Source organism: Lepus europaeus, chromosome 5 (assembly GCF_033115175.1).
Source record: "Lepus europaeus isolate LE1 chromosome 5, mLepTim1.pri, whole genome shotgun sequence".
In the NCBI taxonomy this organism is placed as follows: Eukaryota; Metazoa; Chordata; class Mammalia; order Lagomorpha; family Leporidae; genus Lepus; species Lepus europaeus.
Window position 1 is genome coordinate 136,898,451 of NC_084831.1, and position 18,416 is coordinate 136,916,866.

The 18,416-nt window shown below is 35.9% G+C and overlaps 1 protein-coding gene across 4 annotated transcripts; it reads left to right on the forward strand.

Moving 5' to 3' along the window:
* The first annotated feature begins 4 nt into the window (after window positions 1–4).
* Window positions 5–17,957, forward strand: CCDC181 (coiled-coil domain containing 181). Of its 4 annotated transcripts, none has more exons than XM_062192758.1 (6): window positions 5–169; window positions 2,781–2,920; window positions 5,662–6,609; window positions 8,206–8,352; window positions 15,022–15,176; window positions 17,613–17,957. In XM_062192758.1, the coding sequence occupies exons 2-6, from the start codon at window positions 2,804–2,806 to the stop codon at window positions 17,773–17,775; spliced, it is 1,530 nt and encodes a 509-aa protein (XP_062048742.1). In that variant the 5' UTR covers window positions 5–169; window positions 2,781–2,803; the 3' UTR covers window positions 17,776–17,957. The 4 variants fall into 4 exon arrangements, with proteins under 4 accessions (XP_062048742.1, XP_062048744.1, XP_062048743.1 ...); XM_062192760.1 differs by having other exon boundaries at window positions 15,025–15,176; XM_062192759.1 differs by lacking the exon at window positions 5–169 and adding an exon at window positions 217–1,098.
* The last annotated feature ends 459 nt before the right edge of the window (window positions 17,958–18,416 follow it).

The following is an 18,416-nucleotide window of genomic DNA, read 5'->3' on the forward strand; positions in this document are numbered from 1 at the left end:
AGAAGCCCGGATGGAGGACTCGGCGCCGCGCCGTTGCTATGGCAGCCTGCTCCTGGCTGCCGCGGGCGTAGCTGCTGGGGTTTTCCATGCCTCCTTGTCAGAGCTTAGAAAGAGGAGAGGAGCGCTGCCCCGGCCATCTCTGTGACCCCAGGCGCCGCGTCTCACACAGGCAGGAGGGGATGGAGAGGGAAGGGAGCTGCGGAGATGCCTGTGGTGGGAGAGAGGGTGAGGGGAAAGGCGGCGGGAACAGCGGTGGGCAGAGCTGCGAGGAGGAGCCCCGCCGGCCGGGCTCTGCGGGCGGCCTGCCGGAGTGTGGAGGAAACCCGCGCGGGAGGCCCAGACTCTACAGTTTGGTCATGTTCTCAGGGTTCTCGAACGGGAGGTCACAATTTCTGTGGAGAGGCTGCGGCGTCTCCATTTCGTTGTGGTGCCTTGGGGTTCTGAGCACAGATTCCAGGGGTCACCCAGTGTCTGAGACAGCGATCGCCTTACGTTGTGACAGGTTGTGCTTTTAAACTGTGTAGGATCTCAGTCTTGCAGGATACCGCCGGAAGAATGGGCCAGATGGCCGCATGATGTTGAGGATTAATTTTTGCTGAAGTATTTATTTTATATTAAAAGGGTTTTTTTTTTAACATTCAATTCTTAGATTTTAAACATGTTTATAAGAGTGTAAGATAAGAATGAAGCCAATGAGTTAGGTTAAATTAGTTCTGAGTATTCTGAATGAAAGCTGAGTTATGTTTGCATGTGGTCAGGCTTCCACTCACACTGGAAGGTCTGCAGTCGCCTACCACGGGGATTTATCCGACGCTCAGAGGAAGGAATTAACTCTCTCACTACAGATCTGTCGAGAGGGTGGATCTGCCCTCAGCCACTTAACATACATATTCACTCACGATAAATGTTGCAACTTAAATGTGTAAAGCTCACAGTAATAAAATAGGAAATAAGTATTAGGTGATTTGGTTCGTGTGAGATATTTTTGCTCCAGTGAGTTGACTGGATACCATATGGACAGTACTCTGGGGATGAGGATTAACCGAAGTGAAGGTGTTGGATATCCTGTGAGGCATTTGAAAAAGGCTTAGCAACTTGGTAACAAGAATTTATGATTTATGTTTGTTTACTTGAGAACCAGTTACAAGGATTTTTTTTTCTTTCTTTCTTAAGTTACAGGAAAAGAATTACACTTCAAATTTGTTGGAACTTCATCTCCTTCTCAGTTACTTCAACCATGGCTTTTTTTCTCTTTTAAACTATGACATAATGTGGTGAATTAATAACACTTAATATGCTTAACTTATAAATTGTTTTTGTCATATTGAGTCCACGTTTTAGTTTTAAACTTGAGTTCTCACGTGGGTGAAGTTCTTGATAAACAGTAAAGTATATCTACTAAAGACTTCCAGGCAACCTTATGTACAAGTTCAGCAGTATGTTTATTGCAAAATCAAGGGAAGGCACCGAAGTTTCCAAAGAATTCTTCTGACAGTTACATAATTTAAGCATCTTAAAATAATACATTTCAAGTTCCTGGTCTGAAAAGAAAGCAAATAATCCCAATGCTTTTTGGCTGTGAAAAATAATATTGTTTGGGTAATTGTTTTGAAATACAATGAATTTTAGTTGCACCATTCAAGGTGCCCTTACTTTCAGGTGATAGGTGTGTTAGGTAAACACAACAGCCTAAGTGTTTTAGCCCATCTTGTGGCTAGGCAGTGGTAAATAAATTCTCTCTAAAGTATTGATTTGACTTCTCCAGGTCACCTCAATGTATTACTGTCCTCAACCTCTGATTTAGAAATTATTGAGTCCTTACTTTTGAATCCTTTGAAAGTCTATATTGTATTTTTAGTTAAAAGAAATAAATATCTAGAATGAATTATAGTCTAATTAATATTTTAGAAATAGTTATCCAGTTTAATAATTAGATGAATACTTAACAATTTTATTGAAGCAATTTTCTATTCTTCCTTCCATTGATTTTTATGTATACCTTTATTCTACATTTTTATTTATGCTTTTTATTTAGCTTTGCCTTGTCTCACAGACTGTTGCAAATACCTAAGGGTCTACTTCAAAAATCATTTTGGGAATATTATGTATATTTATGTGAATATAGTAGGTGTTTAACAAATATTTGTCAAAATTTTATTTTTATATTTATGTGTATATATTATATATACTCAACATGTACAGTCACATTATAGAAAAAGATGTACATGCTTCAAATATTTGTAAAGTTATGCACACAAAAAAATTAGGGCTGGGAACTGACCTTGATTTTGCCATAATTAGAATGTTATGTACTGAAAAGTTCTCAGATCACAAATTGTAACTTTGCAATCTAAAGCATTGGAAGGACTGTGAAACTGGGAATAGGAATTTTTGTTTGAACCTGGGAAAATTTAATTGGGTGAGATAAACAATTGAGAAAATGTTCTCTAATCTGAAAAAAGAGCTGTAATAGTTGTCAAGGAATGTGAGAAACCCTTCTCTAGATCTTAAATGGTCTTTTTATCCACCTTTTAAAAGTCTCCTTGTAGATAAAATTTTTGGAAATTAGGCTGGGAGGGTGGTGGGAAGGAATGAGAGGATTGTTAGAAATGTCCACCTATGAAAATGTTTTACCACTGCAAGTTTTTCTTTCAGGGTATGTACAGAGATATGGTTATTTTGAACATTGCATGTTTTGTGTTTCTTACCTTTAACATTAGGCTCTACATCCCACCTATAAAGTGGACTTAACATATACCTTATCTTTTAAAATTGTATAGCATTATTCTTTAAGAAACAGAAAATGAATGAAAATAAAGATTTTGATTCAAAAGAAAGTGAAGAATATGAAGATGACTTTGAAAAGGACCTGGAGTGGTTAATTAATGAAAAAGAAAAAAGTGATGTCAACATAATAGAGGTATATATAAATTGCCAATAGCATGTATAATTGATTACATTAACAGTGCTTTGCGGTTCTTGAAGATTTTTATCTATATTATCTCATCTGAATGTCACAAAATTCTTTTAATGTACATTGGACAATTACCATTATATCCATCTTCGAAATGAAAATCCTGAAGCATAGGGCCAGTAAGGGAGAAAACAGATGATTAATTAGCACTTAATAAACCTAAAATGATAATTATAAAGTTGTAATTTAAATGATATAAATAAACCATAACACCATAATTCATTAACATCAAAGATAAAAACAAATACAGTTAGCTTTTAGTTTTTATGAAGTTACATAAAATCAGAAGATTATACTTTTAATATAAATGAAACAAATTCTAAAAAACGTGATCTTTCAGGTAATATTTGAAGCTGCAAGATTGAATTAGCTTTTTAGGGGAATGAAAACAAAAAAATAAAGGGCTGAGGGCTTGAGATAACAGAATTTCTAGGGAAAAATGGATTTATTAAACATGATCACATAGTGTTTATCAGAGATGTAGAAGGCAAATCCAGGACAGTGATTCAGTTCTTGGATTCTTGTAGGTTCTTTCTCTTTTTACATGTACATGATATGTATTTGTGTTTATATTTATGTATAATATGCATGTGTATGTAGGTGTATGTATATGCATATATAAACATATATGTCAGATTGGTGTCAGTAAGTAAGGAAGTAATGAAGAAAAAGACTAAGACTGGGCTATAACTAGATCATTAGGGTTAGTGATCAGAGCAGTTTTCTGGCAGAAGTCAGATTTAAGAGGCTTAAGGAAAGGAAAATGAGGAACTGAAGGCAGGAGACTTGACATCACAAATTTTTCATTGCTGTATCTTGCTTTATTATGCAATAGAGAAGACAAATGGGATGGATAATATTTGAAAAAGGACTCAAAAGTGAGTTTTTTTCTAATGTGGCTTTTAAATGGGAGTTTCATGCATCTGAGAAAATGAATCAGAATTAGTAGAGGCAGAGATATCTAGAGTGGTAATTCTGAACCAAAGTATTATAACTAGAAGGGTATGGGATCCAAAACATAAGGAGATAGAATTTTAAAAGTAACAATATGATTCATTGTTTCACTCTTATTCATTCAATAAATAATAATTGTCACCTACCAGATGTCAGGGGCTGCTTTAGCTTTTTAGAGTACAGCAGGGATCTAAACAATGTGTTCTGTTCAGTTCTGTACACTCCAGTGGATGATTTTAATACTCTTTGATATTGGTGGTAAAAAGGTATGACAGGGCAAGAGGTAAGAGAAGATCAGGGGCAGATTTATTTGTTAAAACGTATTTTAAAAAGAAAAGAAATGAAAGCCAAAGGAGAATTCATAAGCATTTACTGTAGGAATCAATCAGAGAATCAAATCAGGCTATAAAAGACAATTGCAATGCCGAGATCTTAATTAAATCATAGTTATTTGGCAGTAATTTTCATGGGTCAGGCTTATTTGCTTATTGAACATCTAACAGTGTTTTGTAGGTTAGGAAATGAACGCTGTCGGAAAAGATGACTTGTGAGCAATTAAAAGGAAAAAGTAATTGTAAGGTGTTGCAGAGAGCAGTATGCAGTAGCTCCCATTGAACTGAATTGTCTGAGAAGGAAAGAATTCCGTGTTGGAGAGTAAAGTGTCTGATAGGTAGAGTATGCAGGTGGAAGAGATAAAAAATGTCTTTAGTTAAAGCAAGGTTTTATGATGCAATATGGCTTATGTGGAATTACATTTTTTAAAAGATTTATTTATTTGAAAGAGTTACAAAGAAAAGGAGAGGGAGGGAGGGAGAGAGAGAGAGAGAGAGAGAGAGAGAGAGAGAGGTCTTCCACCCACTGGTTCACTCCCCAATTGGCTGCCATGGCTGGAGCTAGGAACCAGGAGCTTCTTCCAGGTCTCCCACGTGGGTGCAGGGACCCAAAGACTTGGGCCATCTTCTACTGCTTTCCCAGGCCATAGCAGATTGGATTGGAAGTGGAGCAGCTGGATTGGAAGTGGAGCAGCTGGGACTCAAACCAGTGCCCATTTGGGATGCTGGCACTGCAGGTGAGGGCTTTACCCCTTACACCAGAGTGTCAGCCCCAGAATTACATTGTTTTTAAAAGAGGAAGGCCGAGTTACCTGATGGTGGTTAGTGTGGATTATTGTTAATCTCTGAATACAATGGAGGAAGGATAATCTGATCTATGGGTTAAAAACTAACCTGGAATTTGGTTATTGGCTTTGCAGATCATAGCAGCAGTAATAGTCTGAGAAGATTAATAGAACCTCAAATGATTACTACTTGACCAAAGGACTCTATGTTGAAATAGTTTTTGGAGAAAGATGATTTTTTAAAAATACAAATATTACAAGAAGAAAGCGTTTTCTTCTGGTGAAGGGAGGAAAATTTCAGAGGGGGAAGAATATTGAAATCATGTGCTATTTGTAGTTACCTTTTGATGTATTAACATTAAAATTTTTAAAAAAGTATAGTGCTTAGCATTATCAGATTCAAATTTAGAGCTAAATTTTCCTTGGACTGTTGTCACATACAGTTCCTTTGGGGTATTCATAAATATGAGCAAAATATGAGTAAGAAGCACTTAAGTTTTCTTATTTTAAATTAAGTTACATTAGTAGGAAAATTCATTCTGTATAGTCCACATACAAATGAACTAAGAGTCTCAGTTTTGTTGAAAAACAGAATTTCATCCTTTTTTTTTGGTAGATGGCTTGTGAGAAGGAAGAAAATGTTATCCAAGAATTAAAAGAGAATGAAACAGAAATAGAACACACTGAACAGGCTTCTGATTATGACAAATCTTTGAAGGTTGAAGCTTCACTAAGAAGAAATGACTTCATTTCTGTACCAAGTAGTCAACCTTTAGATCCAATATCAGATACAGACAGTGAAAACTCTTTCCAAGAATCCAAATTAGAAAGTCAGAAAGATCTGGAGGAGGAAGAGGATGAGGAAGTAAGGAGATATATAATGGAGAAAATTATACAAGCTAACAAAATTCTACAGAGTCAACCTGTGAATGATAAAAGGGAGAGAAAACTTAAGTTCAAAGACAAATTAGTTGATCTGGAAGTTCCCCCACTGGAAGAAACTGATACTTACAAAAATTATTTTGAAAATGAAAGTAATATGTATGGAAAACTATCACAGTTATGTATTTCCAGTGAACTTGGACAGGAAAATGTGCTCCTGTCAATTACTGATGGAAGCTGTGAAGAAAACAAGGATAGGAAGATACTGGTAGAGAGAGATGGAAAATTTGAACTTCTGAATTTACAAGACATTGAGAGTCAGGGATTTTTGCCCCCCATTGATAATGTTATGAATACAGACAATGAACCTCAGCAGTTGTCACTCAGATCCTCCAACTCATCCGTCAGTGGTGCCAAGAAAGAAGAATCTCCAGTGGCCATTCATGCTGTCACTCACTCATCAGCAGAAGAGCCAGTAGCTTATATCCCTCAGCCACCACCCAACCCCAACACTCGCCCAGGCTCTGTTGCCTACTCAGATCGCAGTAAAGGGAGTTGGAGATCTAATAACAGGACACAGTCCGCAAATATATCTCCAGTGACCTCAACATACTGTCTTTCCCCTCGACAGAAAGAACTGCAAAAACAGCTGGAACAAAAGCGAGAAAAGCTAAGGAGAGAGGTAAGAACATAAGTGGGCACTGGTATTGAAAATAGAGTATGTTTTCATGAGAACTAGAGATTCTTGCTTGCTTTATTTTTCTATTGTTGGATTGTTAAGAATGTGTATTTATGGAACAAACACTGTAATTACATAGCCTTTTTGTTAAGGATCACATAGTAGAATGATCTGTAAGAGCTAGAGAAGATGTCAGTGATTATTTCATCTGATCTTTTTAAAGATAAAACTCAGAAAAGTCATGTGACTGCTGATAATGGTCCAACAGTGGGTGAAACTCAAATGTCAGAGGAAAAATGAGAGCACAAGTTGTTAGGATGTAGAAGGTGACAGGTAGACTAATTCTCTTGTGTGTGTGCTTCATCTTTCTTCAATATCTGCAATTCCTTGACTTCAGGGGTTTTTTATGTTAGAATGTAGTCTAATATTCTTAATGGAATATCTCCAAAATTCAATATGAAATCCCAAATTACATTTTCAATTAAATTTCATTTTATAAATGAAAATCTCAGGTACTTAAATGAATGAGTTTTATCTCAATTACCTGTATCAATGCCTCAATTCTCTGTTTTATTGGATTCCTAATGGTATTAAGGTGAATTGAACATAATGCTTAACAATAAATGCCAAAGCTTAGAAGAATCACAGCTTGATAGAACTTTACAATTAGAAGAGACCTTGGGGATCATTTTTGCAGATAAAAATAACTATATTCTTGAAATTTTAACTGAATTTACCAAACTTGGTCAACTTGTTAGTGAGATTTTGGAATCAAAATTTCAGTTTTTGGCATCCACTGAGAAGTGGTATGTTTTCCATTTTAGATGGGAGATTATCAGGGAAATTTCTGACATTTAATTTAAGAGTTCATATTAGCAGAAAAAGATGAAAAATGAAGTTGTAAGACTGTGTAACTGATCACATACTCAGGCAGGAATCTGGCAGTGTTTATGCTTTGTTTAGAGCTCTTCTCACTTAGCCACTAAAATCTAAACTGTCACAGTCAAACTCACTATATTTGGCTCTGGTATAAAACAGTCCTTAAGAGCATCAGAACTTTTTGATTATGCAAAATTTGTGAGAATGACTGAAATATGTTTTTGCAAAATTATTCAGCAGATTTCATATAAATTTTAGTGGCTTTTTATTAGTCTTTAAATAGTGTGAATGATGGACAGTTCTGTTTTTGTCTTGATTCTGTTTTCTTGGTGTCACTTTGTTCTGAATTATATTTTTGTTGTGACAGGATTCTCATAATTAAATATCCTTTGGCTCAAGCCATGGTCTTTTAAGTGCTAAGACTTTTTAACATTTTTTAGTTAATTTAGGGAAAAGCTTTGCTTTTCTGTATAATATACCTAAATGTTCCATTTGGAAAGATAATTACCTTATCATACTGTATATATTTGTGCAAGGCTTCCAAAATATTTTTTTCCAATGAAAAGTAAATATGTAAATAAATGTAAAATTTAATCTTTAATAAACATTTTATATGTGAATAATACATTAGGACTTGGAAATCTGTCTCTATCCTGATAATTCAGGTAACTCATATACTTACTAATATTTCATTAAGATTTTTCATGTTCTTTGCACCAGGAAGAACAACGGAAAATAGAAGAAGAGAAAGAAAGGAAAAAAGAGAATGATGTGGTATTTAAAGCATGGTTGCAAAAGAAAAGAGAGCAGGTTCTAGAAATGAGGAGAATTCAACGAGCAAAACAAATTGAAGACATGAACAATAGAGTAAGTAAAACTTCTTTATGAAAATAACCTCATTCAGATGTTACTTGAACTTATTTACGGGAAGGAGTTTGAATATCAGTAAGAACCTGTAGAAAGAGTGAAGTGGTTCACAGACTACCCCTGTAAAAGACTTAACATGCAGGTGGCTTTACAATTAAGTTCTATACTTGATCCTAGCCAAAACGCTGAGAAGTGATAAAATTAAGTTCTAAGTAAGCTTGTACAAATAAAAGGATTCCTGTCTTCAACTTCATAGCACAGAAAATAGAAAACTACTAATTCAGTTTTCAAGATCAATAACTTTGATATTCAAATAAGATGAAGATACACACACACACAGAGCACATCACAAAACCAATAGACTGATCCACTTAGGAATAGACTTATGGAAGGCTTACGTAAAAGCTAACAAATTAAAGACACCAAATTATTTAGTTTTTTAAAAATTTGAAAAACAGAAAATTCGAGAGTGTGTTAATCTATATCCTCATTACTTAAAAATATATGTATAAAATAAAAATTGAAAATTCAATCCTCAGTTCTTCCAGATTCATCTCCCGTTGATAACCATTTTTAGAAACATGGTACAAATTGTCCCATTTTATTACATAGTTTCCCTCTTCAATTACTTAATCTCAGACATCTTCCTAGGCCATTACATTTAGATCTCTGTCTTCTTACTAGATGGTGTTCCACTGTTCATTTATTAAACCATTTCACATTTGTGGGCATTACCTTACTCCCAAAACATGGCCCCTTTGGGGTTGTAATTGAATATTAAGGCACTCAATGAGGTATCTTCCCTCTAGTTGAGCCAGAACTGTAATGTCTCAGAACTGTGCAACCTCTGCTATCTTCATTGTTTGTAGCAGCTTCTCTTTGCTACTCCCTGTAGTACCTCACTCTACACATGCACAGATCAGCTCTTGCCAAGGCCAAAGGGAAATTCTGTAGAGATTTATAGAGATTCGCTCTGGATGACTCCTTCCTTTCCAGTACCCTATGCTCAGAATCCAGCTAGCCTAACATTCCCAAACTCTTGACTCTGTTTCATGAGCCCAGTGAAACTACTAATTGCTATATGATATGGCTCCCTCTACCTACACTATGGTCAGGAAAGTGCCACCACATAGAGAGAAAGGGTGAGCATCAGGCTTATATCATGTATTTTTATTTCTCTCAGCAAACACAGATGCCATGAATATATATATAAAATTTGGTTAAAATAGCTGATTAGGCAGAAGAAGTTTGATACCAATCATCCATCATGACTGGATGCAAAGTTTCCACTTCAAAGTTTTTTATTCTTTTTTTGTTATAATCCAAGAATTTAATATAATTATTTTTATAATATTTAATCTATATTCTGTATTCACTCCTAACTTCTTTCTATTTTAGTTCTCCCACTTACTATTTGCTATTACCTGTGTAGTGATTTTGATGATACACTTTTAAATTCTGCTTTAACTTACCTTAAATTTTAAAAACTGATACTCTTTAATCTTTATTCAACTAACATAACAGAAAAAGAGATTCTATTCCTCCTTGGGATTATTCTCCTTGGGATAATCTCAGGTTATCATTCCCATAATTTTATTCATTTTTCAATTTTTTAAAATTTTCATTTTATTTGAAAGACAGACAAAGAGAGAGACATAGAGAGATCTTCCATCTGCTGGTTTACTCTTGAAATACCTATCCTCAACAGTCAGGGATGGGCTAGGCTGAAGCCAGGAACCTGAACTCAATCTGGATCTCCTATGTGACAAGGACCAAAGTATTTTAGCTACCAACTGCTGCTTCTCAGGGCATTGGCAAGAAGGTGGATTCTAAATACAGGAGCCAGAAAATGCACTAGGTACTCTCATAAGTGATATGGGACCCTAAGCAGTGTCTTAACTACTGTGCTAAACACCTACCCATTCCCATCATTTTAAATTAAAAAATAATAATCTTTGCAAGTAATATCTTAATAATACAGAGTATCTTTAAATAAATAATACAAACATATGTTCAAAGGTCAGAAGGTTCAAGCAATTCTTCTGCAATCCCTCAGCCAGTAAATCCCTCTATTCCAGTGATAACCAGTTCTATTAGGTTTTTGTGATATTTTTCAGTAATATTATATATACATAGTTTTATATATTTAAATAAACATATGTACACAGAATCATACTGCACACACTAATTCATACTTTTATTTTTTACTGAATGTATCTTAGAGATCATTTAATGTTAGTATGTGGATGGAACTTTTTAATATTTACCTAGTACTCCATCATATGGACAGATCACAGCTCATTTAATCATCCCTCTTTTTATTACATTAGAGTTTTTTTAATGTTTTGGTATTACAAAAAATGCTACAGTAAATATCTTTGCTTATATGTTAGTTTACAAATAGAAAATTTTTAATAGAGGATACATTTGAGGAGATAGAATTGCTGGGTATTCCTTTTTAAGATTTTGATGGATATTGCAAAATTGCTTTCCGTAGATGTGCCACTTAATACTATCAACAGTGTTTGAGAGTTCCTGCACCTGCACCCTCATTAAGAAGTGTCCTTTCAAATGTTTTTGTATCTTTACCAATCCGGTAGGTAGGAAATGCTGTCTGATTATAGTATTGATAAGAGTGAGATTGACATCTATGAGTTGTTTAAATGTTTGTTTTCATGGAAAAATCTGTTGCCAACTTTTTAATTAGGAATATTGGTCCTTATGTTTTCAATATATAGGAGCCCCTTATGCATTGAATAAACTAACTTTTTGAGAGATTAGCTACATTGCTATTTCCTTTTGTCTTTTAGTATTTTTTCTGTGCAGTACAGAAAAGTTTGGTTTTATATGGCTGAATTCCTAAATCCATAAAGAGAAAACCTGGAATAAAAACCAGTCACTTAAAGCACAACATTCACCCTGCTTTCAGACTTTGAAGCAATTCTGTTGGTTCTTCTTTCAAAGCATATCCAAAATTCTGCTATCCTAGTTCAAACCCATTTTTGGTTGCCTGGACTGTTACAAAAGCTAATGAGTAGTCCCCCTTCTGCCTTGAATCTTCTTTATCAAGTCTGTTTTCTACATAGCAGAGTGATCCTTTTAAAGTACAGCATAAATTTTGTCACTTTTACTTAGAAAGCTTTAGAGGATTATTTCACAATGAAACCCCAGATCCCTACCATGGCCCACAAGGTTGTCTGTTACCCAGTCTTCTCTGACTTCATCTCCTGTTACTCATTAGTCACTTTGCCACAGCTTCACTTTGACTTCTTTGCTATTTATTCCAAATGTCAAGTCAGCTCCATTGCCTTTATGGGTAACACTACTTGAAATTCTTTTCTCCAGCTATCCCATCATTTGCTCCTTCACTTTCTGTTTACATGTCACCCTTTCTCCTCAGCTTTCCCTTTTCCTCTCCTTCCTATATTTTTCTTGAGAATACACTGCATGACTCAATCAACCATCAATTTTTTTCCCTGTGTAGGAAAAACTGCTTAATAAATTCCCTGTGGAACTGTTCTGTATTCATGCTCTCCAAAGCAGGTACCGTTAGTCACATATGGTTGTTACACACATGAAGTGTAACTAGGGTGACTGAGATGTACCAAATTTTCTACCTTATGTAATTTAAATAGTCAGTAGCTACTCCACTGTATAGCACAAACCTAGAATGTTCACTGATGCAACCCAATGCCTATGTTCTAGCTGTGAAGTAAATGCTTAATAAATATCTGTTTAGTGAATGAAAGAGCAGGGATACTCACCAATCTGTTTGTCCCTGAATCCTGACTTCCTTTGATCCATAATTCCAGATTGTATGCTTTTCATTCATAGCCAGACATTCCCAGACTTTCTAGATGTTCAACAATGATCTTTCAGATCCAGGGGTCCTCTCCACAAAGTTCATTTATGTAACATAGATCCTGAATTACTTAAATCCCATAAATTAGGCTGGAGCACACTTGGCTAAATGGATTACAGATAAGGGAAATGCAAGATGTCTATCAAAGAACTCTTCTTTAGGGAAAACATTAAGTGAATGTAGCCTTTCCTTTTATGTTCTAGTTAGGTATCTGCATAGTAAATCATACTTCTCCCAAGGCTAAACAGCCCCACCCCTGCCCCTTTCCTCTCCTTATTTCCCATAACATGAGCTTGTTCAGCTTTCCTAAAGGTAGTATCAATAATCATGGTCATGAGATCATGAAATAGCCTTTTTTCTTGTGTCAAAATCCGTATGGCTGTAACCTTTATAAGAAAAGTCTTATGGTTGAAATCCTTATGGCTGTGCTCCATAATAACAGCTAAAATTTTGAAGATAAACTTGGCAGTTAAGTAGCTCCTGACAGATGCTCTTAAACCTAAACACAAAGTTTGAAATTAAGAGAAAGGATAAATAACACAGTGCTGGGATGTTTGCAAACTGTATTCCCTGAGCTTTTTCTTGAACTGCTACAAATTCTCAATTCTGTACTGTCTATCCCCCACCTTCCTTCAGTTTTTTGTTTGATGTGTTTGTGCAAAATTATTTTTAAAGGAATTTATTAATGCATTAGATTCTCTGGGTCACAGAGAATTCTCATCTTTCTAATGTGTTTTCTTTAAAGCTTTATTTATTTATTTTGAAAAGGCAGAGAGAAAGAGAGAGAGAGAGAGAGAATCTTCCATCCCCTGGTTTACTCCCCACATGGCTGCAACAGCCAGGGAAGGACCAGGCCAAAGCTAGAATCCAGGAGCCTCCTCCAGGTCTCCCACATGGGTGCAGGGGCCCAAACACTTGGGCCATCCTCTGCTTTTCCAGGCACATTAGCAAGGAGCTGGATTGGAAGTGGAGCAGCTGGGACCAGGAACAGTGTCCATATTAGAATGCTGGCATTATAGGTGGTAGCTTTACCAGTTATGCCACAATGCTGGCACCCATTCTCATGGTAATGTGATATTAATACAAAGAGAGCAGATTCAATATAGTATATGTATAACATTCTAAGAATGTAATAATACTTCCCCTTTCCCCTCACTTCTTCTCCCTCTCCCTTTCCCTACCCCCTCCCTACCTTCCTTCTTTCCTTCTTTCCTTCCTTCCTTCCTTCCTTCCTCTTAATTTTTGAGATAACATTTTCAACTTAGATTATATTCAAAGGATTAATGCTGCACTAAATAAAGTGTTCAACAAGTAAAAATTAAAAAGACTGTAGTTCAGCAAGAATATAATCAAGGACTATAAGTAATAATCAAATGAAGATACATCCATTTCATTCATATACATTCAATTTTTGAAAACTCACAGATCATCGTAACTATAGTAGTATATCTATCTATCCATCCATCTATAAACTACCACAAATAAGAGAAAATGTGATACTTTCTTTTTGGGTCTGGCTTATTTCACTTAGCATATGATAATCTATGCATGCATTTGTTGCAAAAGTCAGAATTTCATTCTTTGTAAAAGGCTGAGTAGTATTCCTTCCTAATATATACCACATTCTCTTTATCCAGTCATCAGTTGATTCCATATCTTAGCTATTGTGAATTGAGCTGTTAAAAACATGGGACTGCAGGTAACTTTTTCATATTCTGCCTGCTTTCATTTCCTTTGGGTGTATCCCCAGGAGTGGAATAGCTGAGATCTGTCCCGAGCATGCACAGAACTCTAAGATCCACAATCAGACCAACACATGCAGGAACCCACCAATAACTCGTGTCCTTCTCAGGTCTCTGACCTGTGCCCAGCAGTCTCACAGTTGCAGGGTGCAGGGGTTCTGCTCTCCACCCTGCAAGCTGCACTGTTCCAGCACAAGATGCCCACCATTTCCCAGGTCAGAATACAGATGACTGCAGCTCTACCTCAGCAAACGGAGCCTGACACTTTGGGGGGAGGAGGGGAGAGAAGCAATGTGGTCTTCCTTCATGGAGTAATATAGCTGCTCATCATCCCGCCCTCTCCCCACCCCGACCTGTTAACCAGGCTGGACCCAAAGCCAGTGAGGACCATGGAATTCTCCCTCAGTCAAAGCTGCCCGTTGTTGTAGGCTGTGGCAGCCTCCTCTCACCTTGCCTGGGAAGATGGCACTTCCCAGCCAGGTGCCAATTGTGAATATGCATGAGTTGCTGGTGTTGTGTGACAAGCGACCAGTGACCGGTGACTGTGTCAGTTCTCTCTCACTGCTCCTCAGAGTGCTTGTCTTGTTACGTCTGTTCTTCCGTGAAAATCTCTCTCCATCTGTCCCCTAGGAACTTGCATTTCTTTGTTTTTCTGGAATCTGTCCATGGGCTGAAGTCAGTTTGACTTCTCCCTATCTTGTATCTCCCATGCAAAATTACTTTATTTGACAAACAGCTCAACTTTGACGTTTGAAAATCGCTTCTTCAAGACTTTTTCATTTACTAATTATCTCATTAATTAATTAATATTATTAGAAGACTTTTGAAAGAAACCAGATGCCAGTGAGTTCAGTGTTGGATTTTTGGATAGATGTGTAATCAGTATTCCTGACTCAAGAGTGATGCATTTGGTTTGAATACCATGAGTTTAGGTAATGAAGTTGGCAATGTTATGAAAAATTAATGCATGGGACATGTATTCTGTTGGGTCTTATAGGCCCCTACGAGGGCCTTGCAAGTGAGTTTTGGTTTATCTAAGTTAAGCAAAACTTGTTTTCTAATTAGCAGGAGAACAGAGATCCACAACAAGCTTTTCGACTGTGGCTTAAAAAAAAACATGAAGAGCAGATGAAAGAAAGAAAGACAGAAGAGCTGAGAAAGCAAGAGGAATGCTTATTCTTTCTTAAAGGAACAGAAGGCCGTGAGAAGGCCTTTAAACAGTAAGTTAAAAGAAGAGCACTTTTTAAACCCTTCCTTAAAGTCATCTTAGAAAGTTTTATCACCAAAAAGGGTTGGAAAAAATACTAAATATTTTATCTCTTTCAGTACACATTTGTTGAATTTCAAATGCATGCTTTTCAGAAGGTGTAATTCATTTATTTATTTTAATTTATTTGAAAGAGTTATAGAGAGAGAGAGAAGGAGAGACAGAGAGGAAGGTCTTCCATCTGCTGGTTCACTCCCCAAATTGCCACATGGCCAGTTCTGGGCCTGGCTGAAGCCAGGAGCCAGAAGCTTCTTATTTCAGATCTCCCACATGGGTACAGGGGCCCATGCACTTGGGCCATCTTCCTCTGCTTTCCCATGTGTATTAGCAGGAAGCTGGATAGGAAGTGGAGCATCCAAGATTAACACTGGCACCCATATGGGATGCTGGTGTCACAGGCAGCAGCTTTACCCACTAGGCCACAATGCCAGCCCCCAAAATGTTTAATCCTTTAACTTCATAGCTTACATTTCTATCTATACCACTCTTCCATCAAATTAATTTTCAATGTTAAAATTATTTCTTATGACACACATGTGATAGCCTTTGATACCTTATCATTTAATTTGCTGTTTAGTTATTTCTTACAGAAATAGAGCTAAGACCTGTTATGGTTTTTCCTATATATCCCTCAGAAAATCTGAATAAAGAGTTGTATTTACCAATACATGTTTTTCTGTAAGGAAAGGGAGGTGGGCTGGGGAGGAGAATCTGTATAGAAGATGAAAAAGGAATATTGGTGCATACTTTGGTAATTTGATTTAAAATTGAACATTTTTTCCAGTTATCTGGGTAAGACTGCATTGCCTTGCTAACTCCGAGAATTTAGAACTGCTTCATAATTTTGCTAGCAATCCTTGGGGCCAGTGGTCAGAGTAAATACTCAGTCCTGTTGTTTGGAATTCATTCTTCCATTTCTCCCTCCCTCTCTTCCTCTCTTCTTCTCTTTCTCCTTTCCTCCCATTCAGCCTTCTCTTCCTTCTTCCTTCATTTCTTTTCTTTATGTCTCTTAAATAAAGTAAAACCTTTTATAACATAAACAGTAAACGTGCATGATGGAAATTGAAGAGCTTAAGATCACATTTTCATTATCCCAAAATTATGACTGCTAGTACCAGAGAGAATGTTTTCTATATATATTTCTACTTTTATTTATAATTTTAAAGTATAAATTGAGGGGCTACTGTTGTGGTATAGCATATTGGGCTGCTGCCTGCAGTGCTGGTTCGAGACCCAGCTGTTCCATTTCCTATCCAGCTCCCTGCCAATGCACCTGGGAAAGCAGTAAAAGATGGCCCAAGCTCCTGGTTTCTTGCTTCGACCTGGCCCAGCCTTGGCCATTGTGGCCACTTGGGGGGTAAACCAGTGGATGGAAGATCTCTGTGTCTCCCTCTCTCTGTGACTCTGCCTTTCAAATAAATAAGAAATATATATATATATATATATATATAAATTAAGATGATATTGTATGTACTGTACTGCAATCTGATTATTTTCATTAATGTTCTCAATCTAATATACAACCCATTTGCATTTTTATCCCTTACTTACCTATAAATGACTTTATTTAAACTAGTATCTAATTCTAATGAAGTTACTTGTTTATATGTTTGAAGAAATCCTTATATTTATGTGTATAAGTACACACACATATATATATAAATACCAGATATATGGGTGTATTCAATTATTTTTATGTAATTTTAATTAAGAAAGCTTAATTTGTATGACTTTGTAGATTGTGAACTGTTCCTTTGATATTTTCGTGCTTTAGGGCTATTTTTCCATTTTAAGGAAGAACTATTGTATGAACTGAGGAACAAGAGATCTATAATTTCCCTACTGGGAAGAGTAAGGCAGCATCCTAGTTTTCTTTTTCATTTTTTTCATTCTTTATTTTTGAGATAACATGCTCTTAATTTACATTATAGTAAAAGGCTTAATGCTCCACTCAATACATGCTAGCATTCTTAACCTGGGTAACTAAAGTTTTAGAATATAGCTAGTTGCAAAGGATATGTTATTTGGAATGTATAGTTGTTTGTTTTAAAAAGCACATTTCTGAAAAAAGACAGAACCTATAGTACATGTAAAATCCTGCATTTATTACCAAAAAGTCAATTGAATTGGCAATTTCACCATACAGTAAACTTAATTTCAAACATTTGATCCTGGATACAACTATACTTTCTTGGAAAAGCCTGAGATTTCTCACCTGGAAATACTGTCACAATATAAATTATCAAAATATTAACTGAGAAATATGACAGTATTTCCATGTGAGAAATATTATCAACTTCCTTTAATTGTCTATAGACAACTAAACATATAAGTAGCATAAAAAGTATATTCAGGTTGATACTGCATCTGATTATTCTTCTTCCTGCAGATGGCTAAGAAGGAAACGGATAGAAAAAATAGCAGAGCAACAAGCAGTCAAAGAAAGAACTAGACAGCTCCGCCTGGAAGCAAAGCGTTCTAGACAATTACAGAACCACCTGTATAGTATGTCAGAAGCCAAATCTTTTCGTTTTACTGATCATTACAACTGAAGGTATCTATGAAACAGTTCATATGGCAGCTGCTATCATCAGGATTTTGTATATCATTTCTTATGGCCTAAGTGTTTTGGTCATATTCTAAATTATGGAAATGGTATTTATCTTTTGGTGTTGACAGTGAATTTATGGCTTTTAAGAAACTCTGGAACAAAAAATAAACTTGTCTTACAGTGTTGGAATGTGTTGTGCCATCTCTTAGTTTGTACAACCAACTGGACAACAAATGATCTCTCTTCTACTTCTGATTTATTGTATTAAGATTTGTACCTAGAAAGAACATAAGAAAGGGACAGATTTCCATTGATAGTTCCTATTATCACAGCAGTTGCAGCAGAACATTTCATAAGGCAAGAGGAATGACTTCTTAAGCCTGGTTCAAAGCCTTATACAAAGTCCTATTTTTATCAACTTTGAATTCAAATAGATGTGGCAAGCTAACCAATAGAATAGGCATAATTCTACCTGTTAGTATGAAAGAGAGAGAGAGGAGAGAAATATGAACAGGTATACAAATTACTATTTTAGGTATGTTACAAAATTAGCCAAGTCTTATTGAGAGTTTATAATGTGCCTGGTATGATTGTAAATAGTTTGCAAAAATAATATAATCCTATGACTACACTATTAATCTT